General features: G+C 35.6%; 1 protein-coding gene across 2 annotated transcripts in view; it reads right to left on the bottom strand.

The window, feature by feature from the left end:
* The window catches only part of LOC106096236 (uncharacterized), a 145,250-nt gene that overhangs the window by 16,974 nt on the left and 111,451 nt on the right, over nt 1-16,825 (bottom strand). The window contains exon 3 of one of the 2 annotated variants that reach the window (XM_013263882.2): nt 12,933-12,980. The exons of the other annotated variant lie outside the window; for it this stretch is intronic. Coding sequence (XP_013119336.2) covers nt 12,933-12,980 — 48 coding nt within the window. The remainder of the gene's footprint in view (nt 1-12,932; nt 12,981-16,825) is intronic. 2 annotated transcript variants of the gene reach the window in all.

Below are 16,825 nucleotides of genomic sequence, written 5' to 3'. Positions count from 1 at the left end.
CACTTCTTTGAAGACTCCACTTCTTTGAAGACTCCAGTCGTTAGAAGTCTCCACTTCTTTGGGACTTTGTTTCTTTAAAGTCTCCACTTCTTTGAAGTCTCCACTTCTTTAAAATATCCACTTATTTGAAGTTTCCACTTCTTTAAAGTCTCCACTTCTTTAAAGTCTCCACTTCTTTGAAGTCTCCACTTTTTGAAATCTCCACTCGTTTAAAGTCTCCACTTCTTTGAGACCTTTTCTTCTTTTAAGTCTCCACTTCTCTGTGGAGATTCCAAAAAGTCTCCTTTATTATACAACTACACTTGGCTGAAGTTGCCATATCTAAGTGATAGTAATTTCTTTGAAGTGTCGACTTGTCAAAGGTATCCTTTTTCTATAAGTGGCCATTGTATAGAACATTTTTTAATTTTTTTTTTTTTTTTAATTTTGTATAGATAATTTTTTAAAATTTTATGTCAACAAAAAAAGTTTTTTTTTTTTTTTTGGTGGAGAGAATCCCTACTCTATCTCTTTACAACCCCCCAATTAATTTAGAAAATTAATCGAATTTAAGGAATGAAAATCGTTTATTTTAATTTCAGCCCTCTCGAACCCAACTATTTCTTCGATATTCCAAATGCATTATCAAATCAATTAATTAAAGGAGATTTGCGAAGTGCACACGCGTAGCCGCCCATAGAGAATTGCAATGGGGGTAGTTTAGACAACTCAAGTTGGTCGCCCTCAATTCATTGACAACTACTTTGAAACAAAAAACAAACAAAAAAACACAGCAGTGGCCAATGAATTTCTAAAACAGTGAAATTCTCCAAACAACTGAGATAGCAGCAGATAAGCTTAATTAAATTGTTCATTAAAAATTTAAGTTCATTAAGTTTTAATTTCAATTAAATACTCAAAAAACACATTTAAACATACAGAGAGATGTATGAACTGAGTGCTTTGCCGTTTATTTGCTTCTGTTCACACTCCTTTAGTATGCGATGTGGTGCGCCTCTATGACGTGACTTAAATTTAGAATTTTTTGTCGTAGATTTTTCTTTAGCACTGTTTGCTTTTTTTTTGCAGCGTACAAGTATTGGCGGTTTTTTCGCGAATAAAAAAAAATCAACCGCAAAAAAAGGCACTACCATTTTTGTTTATAAAATACTTAAATGTAAGGCAACCGTGAGTGGCGGCTTTTGTGAATTTTATTTGCCTTACCCGTGAATTGCCTGGCTGCTGCCGCCGCCGCCACTTGCCTCTTGGTGTTGACTGGGTTTGGTGTGGTGTGGTATGGCATGGTGGTGTGTTAAGTCAATGACTTTGAGAATTGCACGCCAACCAAAATAAATGGAGATTTTGAGAATGGCATGACAAGAAATGTGGAGAAACGCAAGAAATGTTGAAATAAAATAAAATAAAGCGATATTTTTGCATTTAGCACACAAAACCATGTTGGGCTGGCTTTATTTTTGTTTGGCATTTTGGCTAATCAGGGAGTCAGGCGCAGGCCGCCAAAATGAACAATTGTATTGTACGGCGAAGGAAGCTAAGACGGATGGATGGACAGACGGACAGACATATGGACTTATAAATACTTTAACGCCATCGTTTATTCTTATTTTCGGATTTCTTTTTTTTTTTTTTTTGGTGGGGATTTTGTTCGTTGTTTTATTTCTTTTGGTTTTGAGATTTCTGATTTATTTCATTTAACGCCATATTGGCAACAACAATTGAATATCTTTTTTGAAGTTGATGTTGTTGTTATTTTATTTTTATTCATTAGTTGTTTATTATGGATTGCCACTGCCATTGTCGTCATTACTAGCAGATAATGTTCATATGGACTTATGACGAGGGTGGGGTCAAAAGTTTTTTCTTAGGTGCAAGGTTGGGGAGTTTCGAAAAAAAATACCAAGGGAATGAGTGTCCTGGACAACTACACTGTTAAAATAATCTTTGAACAGCCATTTGAAGAAAAATTTCGCATATATAAAGGATTATGGGTCCCTAGATGCTGCTTAATTAATGAGAAAACTATCTTAACCTCACGGCAGTGGTCGCAGTTTATTGTATAGCCAAGATGTTTGTAGACATTGAGTGCAGAATTACATTCACTGCTTCGATTAGTAACCTCTTCTAAGTGGTGGAATGGTGTCTAGCTTCATTTAGATCAGACTGATTACTGAACAAAGATGGATGAGGGATTCTTTAAGTGCCGTCCACCATACTACAACACCATAAAGCATTAAAAGTGGTTCAACTGCAATTCACAGCCTTTACATGACACCTTGCATGAATGTATGAGTCTTGCAAGGCTTGTCTTTTTTCAAACTTTCCATTAGATGGTAGGGTTTCCAGAGTGTCTGTAATGCATAGGCCAGCAATACGATGTGGATCCGATTTAATATTTTAGTATTTTACATTTGGTGAATGATTTAAAATACCGTCCACCATATCACCACACCATACAGCGATATGGATATGTTCGCCCCAGCTTTTTTGGAAATGGCATGGTCACTTAGTGACGGCAAATTGCAAATTTACCCACGTATATACCATAAAGAAACAGGGGGTAAACTTTTCCTATACCATATATATGTCCGATTCTAGTGAAACTAAATAATAAGGGACCTCATTTTATAGCCGAGTCCGAACAGAGTGTCACAGCGAGACACCTCAATGAGGTGAAGTTTTTACATGGCCTAATACCACACAAATGGTGCTGGCATTACCAGGGGATAACCACAGCTAAATTTTTATTTTCGGATATCGGAGAAATTCAAAACTAGGAGGTCAGTGCTAACCTCTGCCTCACGATGCACTATGGGCCCTATGACCAGTTTTAGAGGCAAAAAGTCCATTTTTGAACTTAATAATCTTCAATAAGTAACGACGTTATTTTGTTGCTATGACTTTGGATAGCCCAAAAACAAAATATTGGAGCTAGATGGCAACTCTGTAATTAGCAATCTGGTATAGTTGTCGCTAGTGGCGCTGTTTAACTGTTTGGTGCAAATCGTTGGAGTCCTAGCTGCTTCCTGGGATTTGTTACCTCTAAAACCGATCCTTGGGCCCATAATGCGTTGTTAAGAACATCCCACACCATATAACAAGTAAGAGCGAGCTAAGTACAGCCGACCCGAATCTTATATCCCCTCCACCATTGATTGCATTTGTCGAGTTCTTTGCGCGCTATCTCTCTTTTAATGAAAGATCGGTTTCTATGGGCGCTGTATTAGGCTAAAGATCGATTCAGACCATATTTGAAACGTATGTTGAAGGTCATGGGAGAAGCCGTTGTACAAAATTTCACCTAAATCGGAAAAGAATAACGCCCTTTGGAGGCGTAAGAAGCCAAGATCCCAGATCGTTTTATATGGCAGCTATATAAAGTTATGTACCGATTTGAACCATAATTGGTACAGTTGTTGAAAGTCATAACAAAACACTTCATGCACAATTTCAGCCAAATTTGATAAGATTTGATCTCTCTAGAGGCCTAAGAAGGCAAGATCCCAGAACGGTTCATATGACAGCTATATCAGGTTATTTATCGATTTAAACAATACTTGGCATAGCTGTATCCGGCTATAGATCGATTCAGACCACGTATGTTCAAGATCATGGGAGAAGCCGTTGTATAAAATTTCAGCCAAATCGGATTAGAATTGCGGCCTCTAATGGCTTAATAAGTCAAGATCCAAGATCGGGTTATATGGCAGCTATATCAAAACATGGACCAATATGGCCCATTTACAATTCCAACCGACCTACACTGATAAGAAGTATTAGTGCAAAATGTCAAGTGGCAGCTTTACTACTTCGACATGGCTAGGTCGACTTAAAATGTTTTACCTTATGAGGTCTTAGAGGAATATTTCGAGGTGTTACAAACGGAATGACGCAATAAGTATACCCCATCCTATGAAGGAGGGTATAAAAAGAGATTACTAAAAATTAAATATTTTTCCTTTATCGAAGGATATTTTGACCTTAATTAAAGTATAATTTACTACTATTTAAGAAAAAATTTGCTAATACCAAGTACAGATTTTACTTAAACAGAGAAAATTTTTTCTTAAAAAATTTCTAAAATAGTGAATAAATTATTTCATATAAAAACAAATAAGGATGGGCTAAAGTCAAGCGAAGCTTACCTTTTGATACCCCACGCCACATTGGATATGCGGGCTAAGTTATCGAATTTAAAATTTGCTTAAATTTGTCATGTAGAATTTAAAATCCGTACATATAGTAGGAGCCGTGGAGTAAATCGTTGTGCAAATTTTTGAGAAGATCAACTGATAAATAGGTTAGCAAAGGCCTTAAAATTGAAAATCGGGAAATGCATATATATGGGAGTTATATCTAAAACTAAACAAATTTCTATGAAATCCATCAGTCATCAGAAGAGTTATAAGAGAAAACTTCGTGCCAAATTTTGTGAAGATCGGTTAACAAATTACAAAATTATTGGGTATTATTCGAAATTGGAAGAAAATATATAGGGGAGATACATCTAAATCTGAAACAATTTTTATTAAATTCAATGGCAATACCGGGAGTCATATGGGAATCATATGTGCCAAGTTTCGTGTGAAGCGGTTAACAAATGACCAAATTATTGCCATACTAGTGCAAATCGGACGAACATATATATGGGAGCTATATCTAAATCTGGGCCGATTTCTATGAAATTCCCCAATATTGTTGAGGCTTATTAGAGAATCCCTCGTGCAAAATTTCATGAGAATTGGAATACAATTGACGATGTAATTGCAATATTAGTCCAAATCGGACGAACATATATATGGGAGCTATATCTAAATCTGGGCCGATTTCTATGAAATTCACTAATTATGTCTAGACTTATTAGAGAATCCCTCTTGCAAAATTTCGTGATAATCTGTTTACAAATGACGATATAATTGCAATTTTAGTCCAAATCGGACGAACATATATATGGGAGCTATATCTAAATTTGAACCGATTTCTATGAAATTCAACAATTATATCGAGACTTGCAAGAGAGTCCCTCGTGAAAAATGACGGCTTACAAATGACGATATAATTGCAATTTTAGTCCACATCGGACGAAAATATATATGGGAGCTATATCTAAATCTGAACCGATTTCTATGAAATTCACCAATAATACCGAGACTTAAAAAAAGTATCCCTCGTGCGAAATTTCGTGAGAATCGGTTTACAAATGACGATTTAATTGCAATTTTAGTTTAAATCGGGCGAACATATATGTGGGAGCTATATCTAAATCTGAACCGATTTGTATGAAATTCAACAATTATATCGAGACTTGTAAGAGAGTCCCTCGTGCAAAATTTCGTGCGAATCGGTTTACAAATGACGATATAATTGCAATTTTAGTTCAAATCGGGCGAACATATATGTGGGAGCTATATCTAAATCTGAACCGATTTGTATGAAATTCAACAATTATATCGAGACTTGTAAGAGAGTCCCTCGTGCAAAAATTCGTCATAATCGGCTTACAAATGACGATATAATTGCAATATTAGTCAAAATCGGACGAACATATATATGGGAGCTATATCTAAATTTGAACCGATTTCTATGAAATTCAAATTATATCGAGATTTATAACAGAATCAGTCGTGATAAATTTCTTGATAATCTGTTTACAAATGACGATATATTTGGAATTTTAGTCAAAATCGGACGAACATATATATGGGAGCTATATCTAAATTTGAACCGATTTCTATGAAATGCGCTAATAATATCGATACTTATAAAAGAACCCTTCGTGCAAAATTTCGTGAGAATCGGTTTACAAATGACGATATAATTGCAACTTTGGTCCAAATCGGACGAACATATACAGTGGGTCAGAAAAGTCTACATACCCCATTCAATAAACACGTTTTTCCTAACGAAATTTCCCTACGAAAGAGTTTTTCTCCAAAATGTCTATTGTTGGTAAAATTTTGTAGCATGTTTTCCATTATTATAATTAGATAAAATTTTGAGGGTAAAGTCTTATCCTAACTACGATACTGCCAGTTTACGTCACTGATATTTATGAAAGGGTATGTAGACATATCTGTGCGAGTGTATATGGAAGCTACATCCAAATTTGACCCGATTTTTTCCAACTTCAATAGGATTCGTCTCTAGGGCTCTCTAAGAAAATGCTTGTGCCAAATTTGAAGACGATAGGATGAAAATTGCGACCAGTACTTTGTACACAAATTGACATGAACAGACGGACAGACAGACAGACAGAGTCAAAGCTATTGGGTTGCCTAAAAAGTAATTGCGGATTTTTTAAAAGAATGTAAATGCATTTTTAATAAAGCTTAGAATGAACTTTAATCAAATATATAATTGCCATTTTGTTCGATAACCTTTTGCCATCTTCCTGGCAAATTTAGTATTCCACGCTCATAGAACTTCTGGCCTTTATCTGCAAAAAACTGAACCAAGTGCGATTTTATAGCCTCATTATTGCCGAAAGTTTTACCATTTAAGGTGTTCTGCAAAGATCGAAATAAATGGTAGTCTGATGGTGCAAGGTCAGGGCTATATGGTGGATGCATCAAAAGTTCCCAGCCAAGCTCACTCAGTTTTTGGCGAGTGACCAAAGATGTGTACGGTCTAGCGTTGTCCTGTGGGATATGACACCTTTACGATTGACCAATTTTGGTCACTTCTCCTTGATGGCTGTATTCAATTTGTCCAATTGTTGACAGTAAACATTCGAATTAATCGTTTGGTTCCTTGGAAGCAGTTCAAAATATACCACACCCTTCCAATCCCACCAAACAGACAGCATAACCTTCTTTTGGTGGATATCAGCCGTTGAAGTGGTTTGAGCTGATTCACTATGCTTGGACCATGATCGTTTTCGACTAACGTTGTTGTAAACAATCCATTTTTCATCTTCAGTTATGATTCGTTTTAAAAACGGATCGAATTCATTGCGTTTAAGGTGCATAAGGTGCACAAGCGTTGATTCGGTTTGTTTAATGAATTTCTTTCATTACATGTCGTACCCTTATTAAAATTGGCGCCAAACAAACAAATGTAAACAAAATTTCGCGCACTTTTTTTCTAAAGCAAGCTAAAAGTAACAGCTGATAACTGACAGAAGAAAGAATGCAATTACAGAGTCACCAGCCGTTGAAAAAATTTGTCAACGCCGACTATATTACTACTATACTACTGACAATTACTTTTTGGGCAACCCAATAAATCGAATCGGAAGTGATTCTGAGTCGATCGGTATACCTGTCAATGGGTCTATCTCTCTTCCTTCTGGGTGTTAGCAACAAGTTCAAGTTATAATACCCTGTACCACAGTAATGGTCCAGGACCCTCATAAGTTTACTACAACAAACTTGCCCATGAACATTCCATTAAGTAACAGGAGCAAACTTCTCACATATCAGTGAGTGATGTCCGACTCAAGTTTAAGCCCAAAAATATGGGGCCATCTTTTTATAGACGAGTCCAAAAGGAGTGCCGCAGTGCGACACCTCTTTGTAGAGAAGTTTTAACATGGCATAGTACCTCACAAATGTCGCCAGCATGAGGAAGGGAAAACCACCACTAAAAATTTTTATTATTGTTCTCGCCAGGGTTCGAGCCCAGACGTTCAGTGCCATAGGCGGACATGCTAATCCCTGCGCAACGTTGGCCTCGTTAAATATACCAACCATTTAAAAAATAGTTTCCATTAATTGTTTCTTTTTTTTTAACATGTTCACGCTTTAGCCATATTTGGTGGAATAAATAATTTTTATCATATTACAAAAATAAAATGCCAACCAAAGTAAAACGTCAAGTTTTTCAACGTTATTATGTTTTGTGACAAGTCAATGTAATTTTTGTATTTCTGTTTTTTTTTTCAATTATGGTAAATTTAAAAATAATATATAATGGGTGGCAAAGCCAACAACGCGCAACCCCTTATCCCACACAGCAGCCCCTTATCCCACACACAGGAAAAAAATTACATTTTTAGTTAGCTGTCTGCATATACAGAGTAAATTAAGTTATGTTTTTTATTCCCATTATTTCATTTAATCAGCGGAAGTTTTGTGAAGCATTGACTTTTTGGGTAGGGAAAAAATTTTATCTTCAAAATGTTTTAGGACAACATTTGTTGTGAGAAAAGAGAATTTAAATAAAAAATTTTAAAGATTTTCATCAAAGGAGGTCTTTGACATTATATTTGTTTTGTTATGTTTTTCGTTGAAATTCAAGCCATTAACAAAGTAAAGTTCTTTGTACACACTTCAAAGTAAAAAAAAATTAAAAACAATAAAAAAACTGATTTTTTTAGTAAATAAACTCAATATTGCATGCAATTTAATGTTATTATTTTTGTTTGTTTTTTTTTTTTTTGTATATATTATAAACAAAGCAAAAAACAGTATCTACAGTAAATAAAGAACACAAATAATAAAAATAACAACAAAAGCGAATTAATTTTAGTATGACGGCTAATCAAGTCTACCATGACGAGACATTGACTTTCGTTCGCATTGTCTTGATGTGTGTGTGTTCCATGCTCGTATATACTAAGAGTACAGTTTTGATTTGATTTAGCGGGCGATTTAAGTTTTTCCTCAAACCCTCTTCTCTCTCCTCCCTCCCCACTATAACAATTTAATTGTACTTTGTTCTTTGTTTGTTTTTTGTATTATCGTTTTTCCTGAGATTTGTGTAATATTTTTCACGGTCTTTGCTATTGTATGGTGTGTTATGCGGTTTTTAGTCTAGCCATTGTAACCGTATTTTCTCTCCACTTTAAATTATAACGCCAAAGTATGCATTTCATTAGAAAAACCAAAAAATATTGGTAATGGTGAAGTTTTTTTTTTTTTTTTGTTTAAACTGGAATAATAGACATATGAGAAATAATGAAGGCGGTTTTTGGTGTTTGAAGTGGCCTGCCATTCTTTAATGAAGAATTGACAATCGTCTTTCATTGGTTTGAAGCATTAAATTGAAAAAGAAATCATTGGCGGATAAACTTTCTCATCATTGCAGATGATATGATGAAGATGTTAAATGGTGAAAAAATTTTCGATTTAAGCAATCCATCGGCTCCTGGTGCCTTTTTACGATAATATAAATTCTGACTGGCTTAACAATGTCAATGGAGATTGATTGCAGGTATCCGCAATCAATCTCCATTGTTATTATTAAGCCAGTCAGAATTTATGTTATCGTAATAAGGCATCAGGAGCCGATGGGTTGCCAGTTAAGCAATTTAAGACCAGAGCCATTATGGTGATAAGAGTTATGCATCAGTTCCTGTATGGGATATGAAAAACTATCTGTCGATATTATCTACCTAAAATCTACCGCACAGAAGTAACCCCCGTATGGAATGAGGGAGGAGCAGGAACCGATGATTTGCCAGCTGGGCTATTTAAGGCCGGAAGTGATATAATGGCTTATGGAACAGTTTATTTGTACAAATTGACTATAAGAACGTATAACCGATTATTGCAACCTCAACGCATTAGAAAATCAAACAGAGACGGCCAAGAGCTCAATTGAAAGATCAAGTGGTAAGAGACACCTCGAAACTTTGTCTCTGAGATTATAGACGGAGCGCAGTAGATCGAGGCGCTTGGAACGCTATTCTATTCTAAAGGGATAAATGTTCTGTTATAGCCAATTAAAGTAAAAGTCAAGTAACCCATCACAAAAGCGTTTTTGCTTATAATCTTTACTTTTGAAATATAGGTTTTAAGGCATATTGGGTTGCCTAAAAAGTAATTGCGGATTTTTTAAAAGAAAGTAAATGCATTTTTAATAGTACTTAGAATGAACTTTAATCAAATATATAATTGCCATTTTGTTCGATAACCTTTTGCCATCTCCCTGGCAAATTTAGTATTCCAATTATGTTTATTTATTGTTTTTTTCTTTTGTTTTAACTTTAGTACAATGCCGTGCTTGTCCCAAAGACTTTTTCCTAACATTTAAAGATATATTGATCTTTATTAAAAATTATTAAGATCTATCATGAGACGAAAAAGATCTTTGTACTACCATTTCAGATGAAAACTTTTTAATATTAAGTAAAAAATATTACATCAGGGGAAATTTTTCCTTAAGTTTACACCAACGAACAGTTGGATGGAATTGAAAAAAACTAGTAAAAAATATGTCATTTGAAAACCGATCGGAAATCTTTCACCAGGGGAAATTTTTCTTTAAGTTCAAACAAACGCACAGTGGGATAGGAACAAAAAAAAAAAAACTCGTACAAAATATGTCATTTGAAAATGGAACGGAGATAACTCTTTGATATTGTAAAGGGTTAAAGGTGAGGTGCTATCGTGCAAAACTCCAAGGCCCTAGGTGGACCGGGCGCCTCTTGGTCAACTCAACAGTTTGAAAAATTGTGCCAAATCTTCAATCAAATCCAATCCAATCTTCACCAATCTTCTTGTGGTCCGATTTTCAAAAATTTTGTTTGATAGTGCATAAAATTCCCTACAAAAAAAGTCAGCTTGATGTATACGATATCTCCCCTGGTTTCGGGGATATATGAATTTTAATTATTATTTGTATGTATGTTGGTCGAGATTGGCTTCGTATTTTGCAATTTACAAAGAGATTTGTAGTTCGATTTTCATTTTGATGCATGCTTAAGATTGGTGACAAAATTTACAATGACTTTGCTGCAGTATGCGTCCACATTCTACAATTCAGTTAAAAGTTGTACAGTTTGGAAGTAAAAAAATGTGAAAAAAGTACATCTTACACCCCGAATCTAATCATGAAAGTATGCTCCAAACAGGTATATGGAGAACAAAAACAAAACTTTTGGGACCAATTTTCGTCTTTTTTGGGGCTTTTTCACTGAGATATTTCCGGCCCATTTGGGTTTTCCTCAAGTTAAACTTAACTTTTCTTTGCCTGCGGCGCTTTTTGCCTTTTTCGAAAAAATTTGAAAATATTATTTAGATTCCATTGCAGGATATTGTCCGGCTATAGACCATTTGGTTCAATGCTTTCTATTTAAAGAATAGCACAGCAAAGAACTTTCAAAAAGTAAGGCAAAATGTGTGATGTTGCTCAAAACAACTTGACCAGCTTTCTGTATCACGATTTCTTATTCGCCTGAATCATCATCAGCAGAAATTTGTCCAATGGATCAAGGTGCTTTGTATACCAACCCTACTAGAGTAGGTTGCAAAGCACATATTATTTTCCTGCGGCGGGTTCTACTTTTTCAAAAAAAAACATTGGGGAGGGGATAGCCAGCGCTGAAAATTTTTTCTTATGTTCTCGTCGGGATTAGAATCCAGGCATTTGTCGTCAAAGGCGGAGGAAAAACTGTGGCCATATAGGGGGAGAATATGACGCTAAAATGAGATACACCCTAGATGACATCTGCACGTACAGACGACTAAAAAGAGATCCAACATCAAGAATTCAAATCAAAAATAACAAAACTGTGGACAGCCTTTTTAATCAAAACATCACAAACACGACCATAAGAAACAGGTTATTGAGTAAAACTGCTAACGCTCCAAGGATATATGGACTAGCAAAAATCCATAAAACAGGTAACCCACTTAGGCCGATATGTTCCTCTATAAACTCCTTTACATACGGATTATCCAAATACTCAATATACAACATAAAGAATGGAACATAATTCAAAACGAGAATCAACAACCAAGAGTTTAAAGACACGGAATTACTAGTCTCATTCGATGTTGTATCCTTGTTTCCCAGTGTTCCTGCCAATTTGGCAATATCGACAATAAAGGAGAAATGGTCAATTATTCAGGAATATACAGAAATTCCAAAGGATTTACTTATAGAGATGGTGAAAGGATTACAAAGGATTCCAGATATTTTATATATGACGACAGGTTTTATGATCAGAAAATGGGCATGCCAATGAGGTCTCCATTATCGCAGATTGTAGCAGACATAATCATGGAGGAATTACTAGACAATTGTATTGATAAACTGACGAGCAAACCGCCATTTTTGACCAAATATCAATATCAATTTGTTATGAAAAGCCTACCACAGAATGATTAAGGTGCCCCCAATTTGACAAATGTGTTGATACATGGTGTATCAGAAATCATGATCCACTGGTCAGTCATAGTGTTTTGAATAATACCATACACTTGCTTAACTTATACAAGTTCTTCGCTATGCTATTCTTTGAATAGTAAGCATTGAAAATTATCTCGAGCAGGAAGATGTTGGAAAAATCACGAAAAGAATTTTAAAGCTCAAAACAAAAGAGCACAAACAGATAAACCAAACGAACCGGCTCGTTCTGTGCTGTAGGTCAATGCGGCCTTAGCACGAAAAGCACTTGCAGTTCAAGTGCACAATAAAAAGAGTTTGGCAATGTTGATGTGTTTGTTGTTCTCAGCATTGATGGTTAGTTGGTATTAACTTCCTTATCTCTTACTGCGCTAAAGAGAGTTAGAGGATTTATTGAGCCCTGTTTCAAAACAAAAGCGTGCTCTACACCATACTCAATAGTCTTTGGGTATGCAGGGTACTTTAATCTATTTGACAAAGACGTTGATGAACATTTATGGTGTATCAGAAATCATGATCCACTAGCCAGTCAAAGTACAAACACTTGCTGTTATAAGTTCTTTGCTTTGCTATTCTTTGAATAGAAGCATTCAGCTGGAAGTTGTTCGAAAAATTAAAAAAAAAAAAAATGTTAAAATAAACGACTGCGTCAATATAAATGCCCTTAATAATGAATATATGAAATTTCATCACAATTGGACTAGGCAATCGAGGGCCAGGCGATAATGGGTTAAACGCATTTCTAAAAATTTTTTTCTTTGAAAATAAAATTTTTATGAATTTGTTTTCAGAAATCAAATTGAAATAAATGCAGAAACTTATACAAAAATAATTAAAAACAAAAAATTAAAAAATTTACTTACGCTTGATATTCGATTGCTATTAAAATCTTTTAAGCGAACGTCACTTACCTGAAAGAAAAAAAAGTAAAAAAAAAATTATTAAAGATTTTTTTTTGTTAAGTTTTCAAATTATTTGTGTTTTTAACAATATATTGCAATTGCAGTTGAACCAACACTTGATGAACCACCACGCCTCCAAGCAGTTCAAATGTGAGAAATGTTCGTCGTGTTTTCTACTCCCTCAAACTTGAACGCTTACTTGCCTTTTTTATACTCACCACCATAGGATGGCGGTATGCCAATGTAGTCAGTCCGTTTGTAACACCTCGAAATATTGACCTGCGACCCCATAAAGTATATATATTCTGGATTGTCTCGACATTCTGAGGCGGTCGAACGCGTATAACTAGCCACTTGAAAATTTGCACATATACTTAATATTGATGTAGGTCGTTGAGGAATGCGAATGGGCCATATCGGTTCAGATTTATATATACCTCCCATATAGACCGATCTCCAGACTTCTTAATCCTCTGGAAGCCGCAAGTTTTGTCCGATTTGGCTGTCCGTAACGACTTCCAACAACTGTGCCAAGAACGGTCTAAATCGGTCTTTAACCTGATATAGCTCCCATATAAACCGTTCCCCCGATTTGACTTCCTGGGCCCTTACAAGCCGCAATTTTTGTCCGATTTGGCTGTCATGTTGATCTGTTTTGACTTTCGACACTTGTGCTTAGTACGGTCCAAATCGGTCTATAACCTGATATAGCTCCCATGTAAACCGATCTCTCGATTTGACTTCTTGGGCCCTTACAAGCCGTAATTTTTGTCCGATTTGGCTGAAATTTTACATGTGGTGTTCTGTTATGACTATCAATAACATTGCCAAGTACGGTCCGAATCGGTCTATAGCCCGATATAGCTCCCATATAAAAAGACCTCCTGATATGACTCTTAAGCCCCTGGAAAACGCAATTTTTGTCCGATTTGGCTGAAAATTTACATGAAGCGTTCCGTTATGATTTTCAACAACTGTCTTAAGTATGGTCTAAATCGGTTAAGAACCTGATATAGCTCCCATATAAACCGATCCCCCGATTTGACTTCTTGAGCCCGTGGAAACCGCAATTTTTGTCCGATTTGGCTGAAATTTTGCATGTGGTGTTCTGTTATGACTTTCAATAACATTTTCAAGTACGGTTCGAATCGGTCTATAACCTAATATAGCTCCCATATAAACCGATCTCCCGATATGACTTCTTGAGCCTCTGTAAGCCGCAATTTTTGTCCGACTTGGCTGAAATTTTGCACGTAGTGTTCTGTTATGACTTCCAACAACTATGTCAAATATGGTCTAAATCGGTATTTAACCTGATATAGCTCCCATATAAACCGATCTCCCGATTTGACTTCTTGAGCCTCTGTAAGCCGCAATTTTTGTCCGACTTGGCTGAAATTTTACATGTAGTATTCCGTTATGACTTCCAATAACATAGTCCAGTACGGTTCGAATCGGTCTATAACCTTATATAGCTCCCATATAAACCGATCCCCCGATTTGACTTCTTGAGCCCCTGGAAACCGCAATTTTTGTCCGCGTTGGCTGAAATTTTGCACGTAGTATTCCGTTATGACTTTAAACAACTGTGCCAAGTACGGTCCAAATTGGTGTTTAACCTGATATAGCTCCCATATGAACCGATCTCCCGATTTGACTTCTTGAGCCCTTACAAGCCTAAATTTTTGTCCGATTTGACTGAAATTTTGCATGTGATGTTTTGCTATGACTTTCCACACTTGTGCTTAGTATGGTCCAAATCGGTCTATAACCTGATATAGCTCCCATATAAACTTGTCCCTCGACTTGACTTCTTGAGCCCTTATAAGCCTCAATTTTTGTTCGATTTGGCTGAAATTTTGCATGTGGTGTTCTGTTATGACTTCCAATAACATTGTCAAGTACGGTCCGAATCGGTCTACAACCTGATATAGCTCCCATATAAACCTATCGCCCGATTTTACTTCCTGAGCCCATACAGGCCTCAAATTTTGTCCGATTTGACTGAAATTTTGTATGTAGTGTTCTGTTTTGACTTTCAACACTTGTGTTCAGTACGGTTCAAATCGGTTTTTAACCTGATATAGCTCCCATATAAACCCATCTCCCGATTTGACTTCTTGAGCCTCTGGAAGCCGTAATTTTTGTCCGATTTGGCTGAAATTTTGTTTTCGGTGTTCTGTTACGATTTCCAATAACTCTGCCAAATACATTCCAAATCTGTCTATAACCTGATATTGCTCCCATGTAAACCGGTCTTTCGATCATCCTTGTTCGCTTCCTAGAAGCAATAATTTTTGCTGGTTTGACAGATGTTTGGCCCTTCAACGAAATTTATTTTGCATAAATTTTTAGCAGAATCCATGGTGGTACGTTCCCAAGATTCGGTCCGTTCGAATTTAGCACGCTTTTACTTGTTTTCTATACACATTGCTGGCTTAATTTAAATTTTGTCTACAGAAGGCTAATTTTCTTGACTCAAGAATGAGGCCAAAAATATTTGTAATTGTTTTATATGAGCACTACAACAAGAAAAAGATCAACCTTTCTGATCTTTGCACTTTGTTTTCTTTTGGCTAGTAAATTTTGTGCCCCACTCCATATATGTCAACACTCTGCTGAAGACATTTCACACATGTTTGTTGTATGCATGAACTACAAAAAATAACAAAACAAAAAAAAAACAAATAAAAGAAATGTGTCAAATTAAGTTATTTTTAAAACAAAGAAAAGCCTCATCTTGAAATGAGTACCAAATTAAGAATTTAACAAGAAAAACTAAAAATGCACATTAATCTTTTTCCCAATGTAAAGAACTTAGCCCCAAGACTTTAGCAAAATCCCAACTTTGAATACTTTGTTCAAAGCAAAAATGACAATAAATCCTTGGTTCAGACAACAACGAAGGCGACAACGACAACGAATAAGCCTTGAGCTGAAAACAATAACAACGGCAGGGAAACCTCAAATAAGAAAAAAAAACAACAACAAACAAAAGAAGAACATTTTAAGTTTTACCCCTCGAAGCAATACAAAAAAAAAAAAAAAAATAACAACACCAAAAACCCAGAAATGCATTGCGTGCAAATTTTCAGACCCCAACTACTTTGAAAATTATGAAGGAAGGAAACGGAAAACAACAATACTTTACTAAATACTATTGTGCGTTTCGATTTTTTCCCTGGCATTGCAAACGAGACAACTGACGCGCCTGTATTTCAATAAAACTATTTTTGTTTCTTTTGGCAGTTATTATAGAAAATACACAGCCAGTGGCAAACAGCCCCCAGAGACTATGGATGGACAGACTTTTAGTTACCATAATCCATATGAAGTTTTTTCTTTGCAAAAACAAAAAAAAAACACTGCAAAAAAAACAAACTTCATCATTAATTTATTTAAATGCATTTTGTCGCGACACTGTTGTTGCTAGACTCCGCGCACACCAACCCAGTATGTCGTCAGCCCTGACAGTGAAGGCGACAACAAACAAAAATGTCATAAAATATGAGTTTGAATGTGTGGGGAACATCGAACAAGACAACACAAAGAACTAGTTTATAGGACCTTGATGGTGCAAAAGGATTGCAATGGTTTACCATGGGTACTTCATAATGAAGGAGAGACTAGTTTTGCTTTCTTTGCCAAAGTTTCAAAGTTTCTTTTTTTGTGGGATATGCAAGGGAAAGTAAAAAGTCCTTCGCTGTCACAATGAGATATTGATGTGAACGAAATTAGTTCAAAAACTCACTTAATCAAATCCATTAATAATAATTAACTTACAAAATATATAAAGTTGTTCATAAAAAATAAAACAAATAAAAAAAATGTTTTTTTTTTGTTTCTCCGAAGAT

This window comes from Stomoxys calcitrans, chromosome 2 (assembly GCF_963082655.1).
Source record: "Stomoxys calcitrans chromosome 2, idStoCalc2.1, whole genome shotgun sequence".
Taxonomy (NCBI): Eukaryota; Metazoa; Arthropoda; class Insecta; order Diptera; family Muscidae; genus Stomoxys; species Stomoxys calcitrans.
Note: the sequence above shows the minus strand (reverse complement) of the source record. Positions and strands in the feature narration are given on the sequence as shown.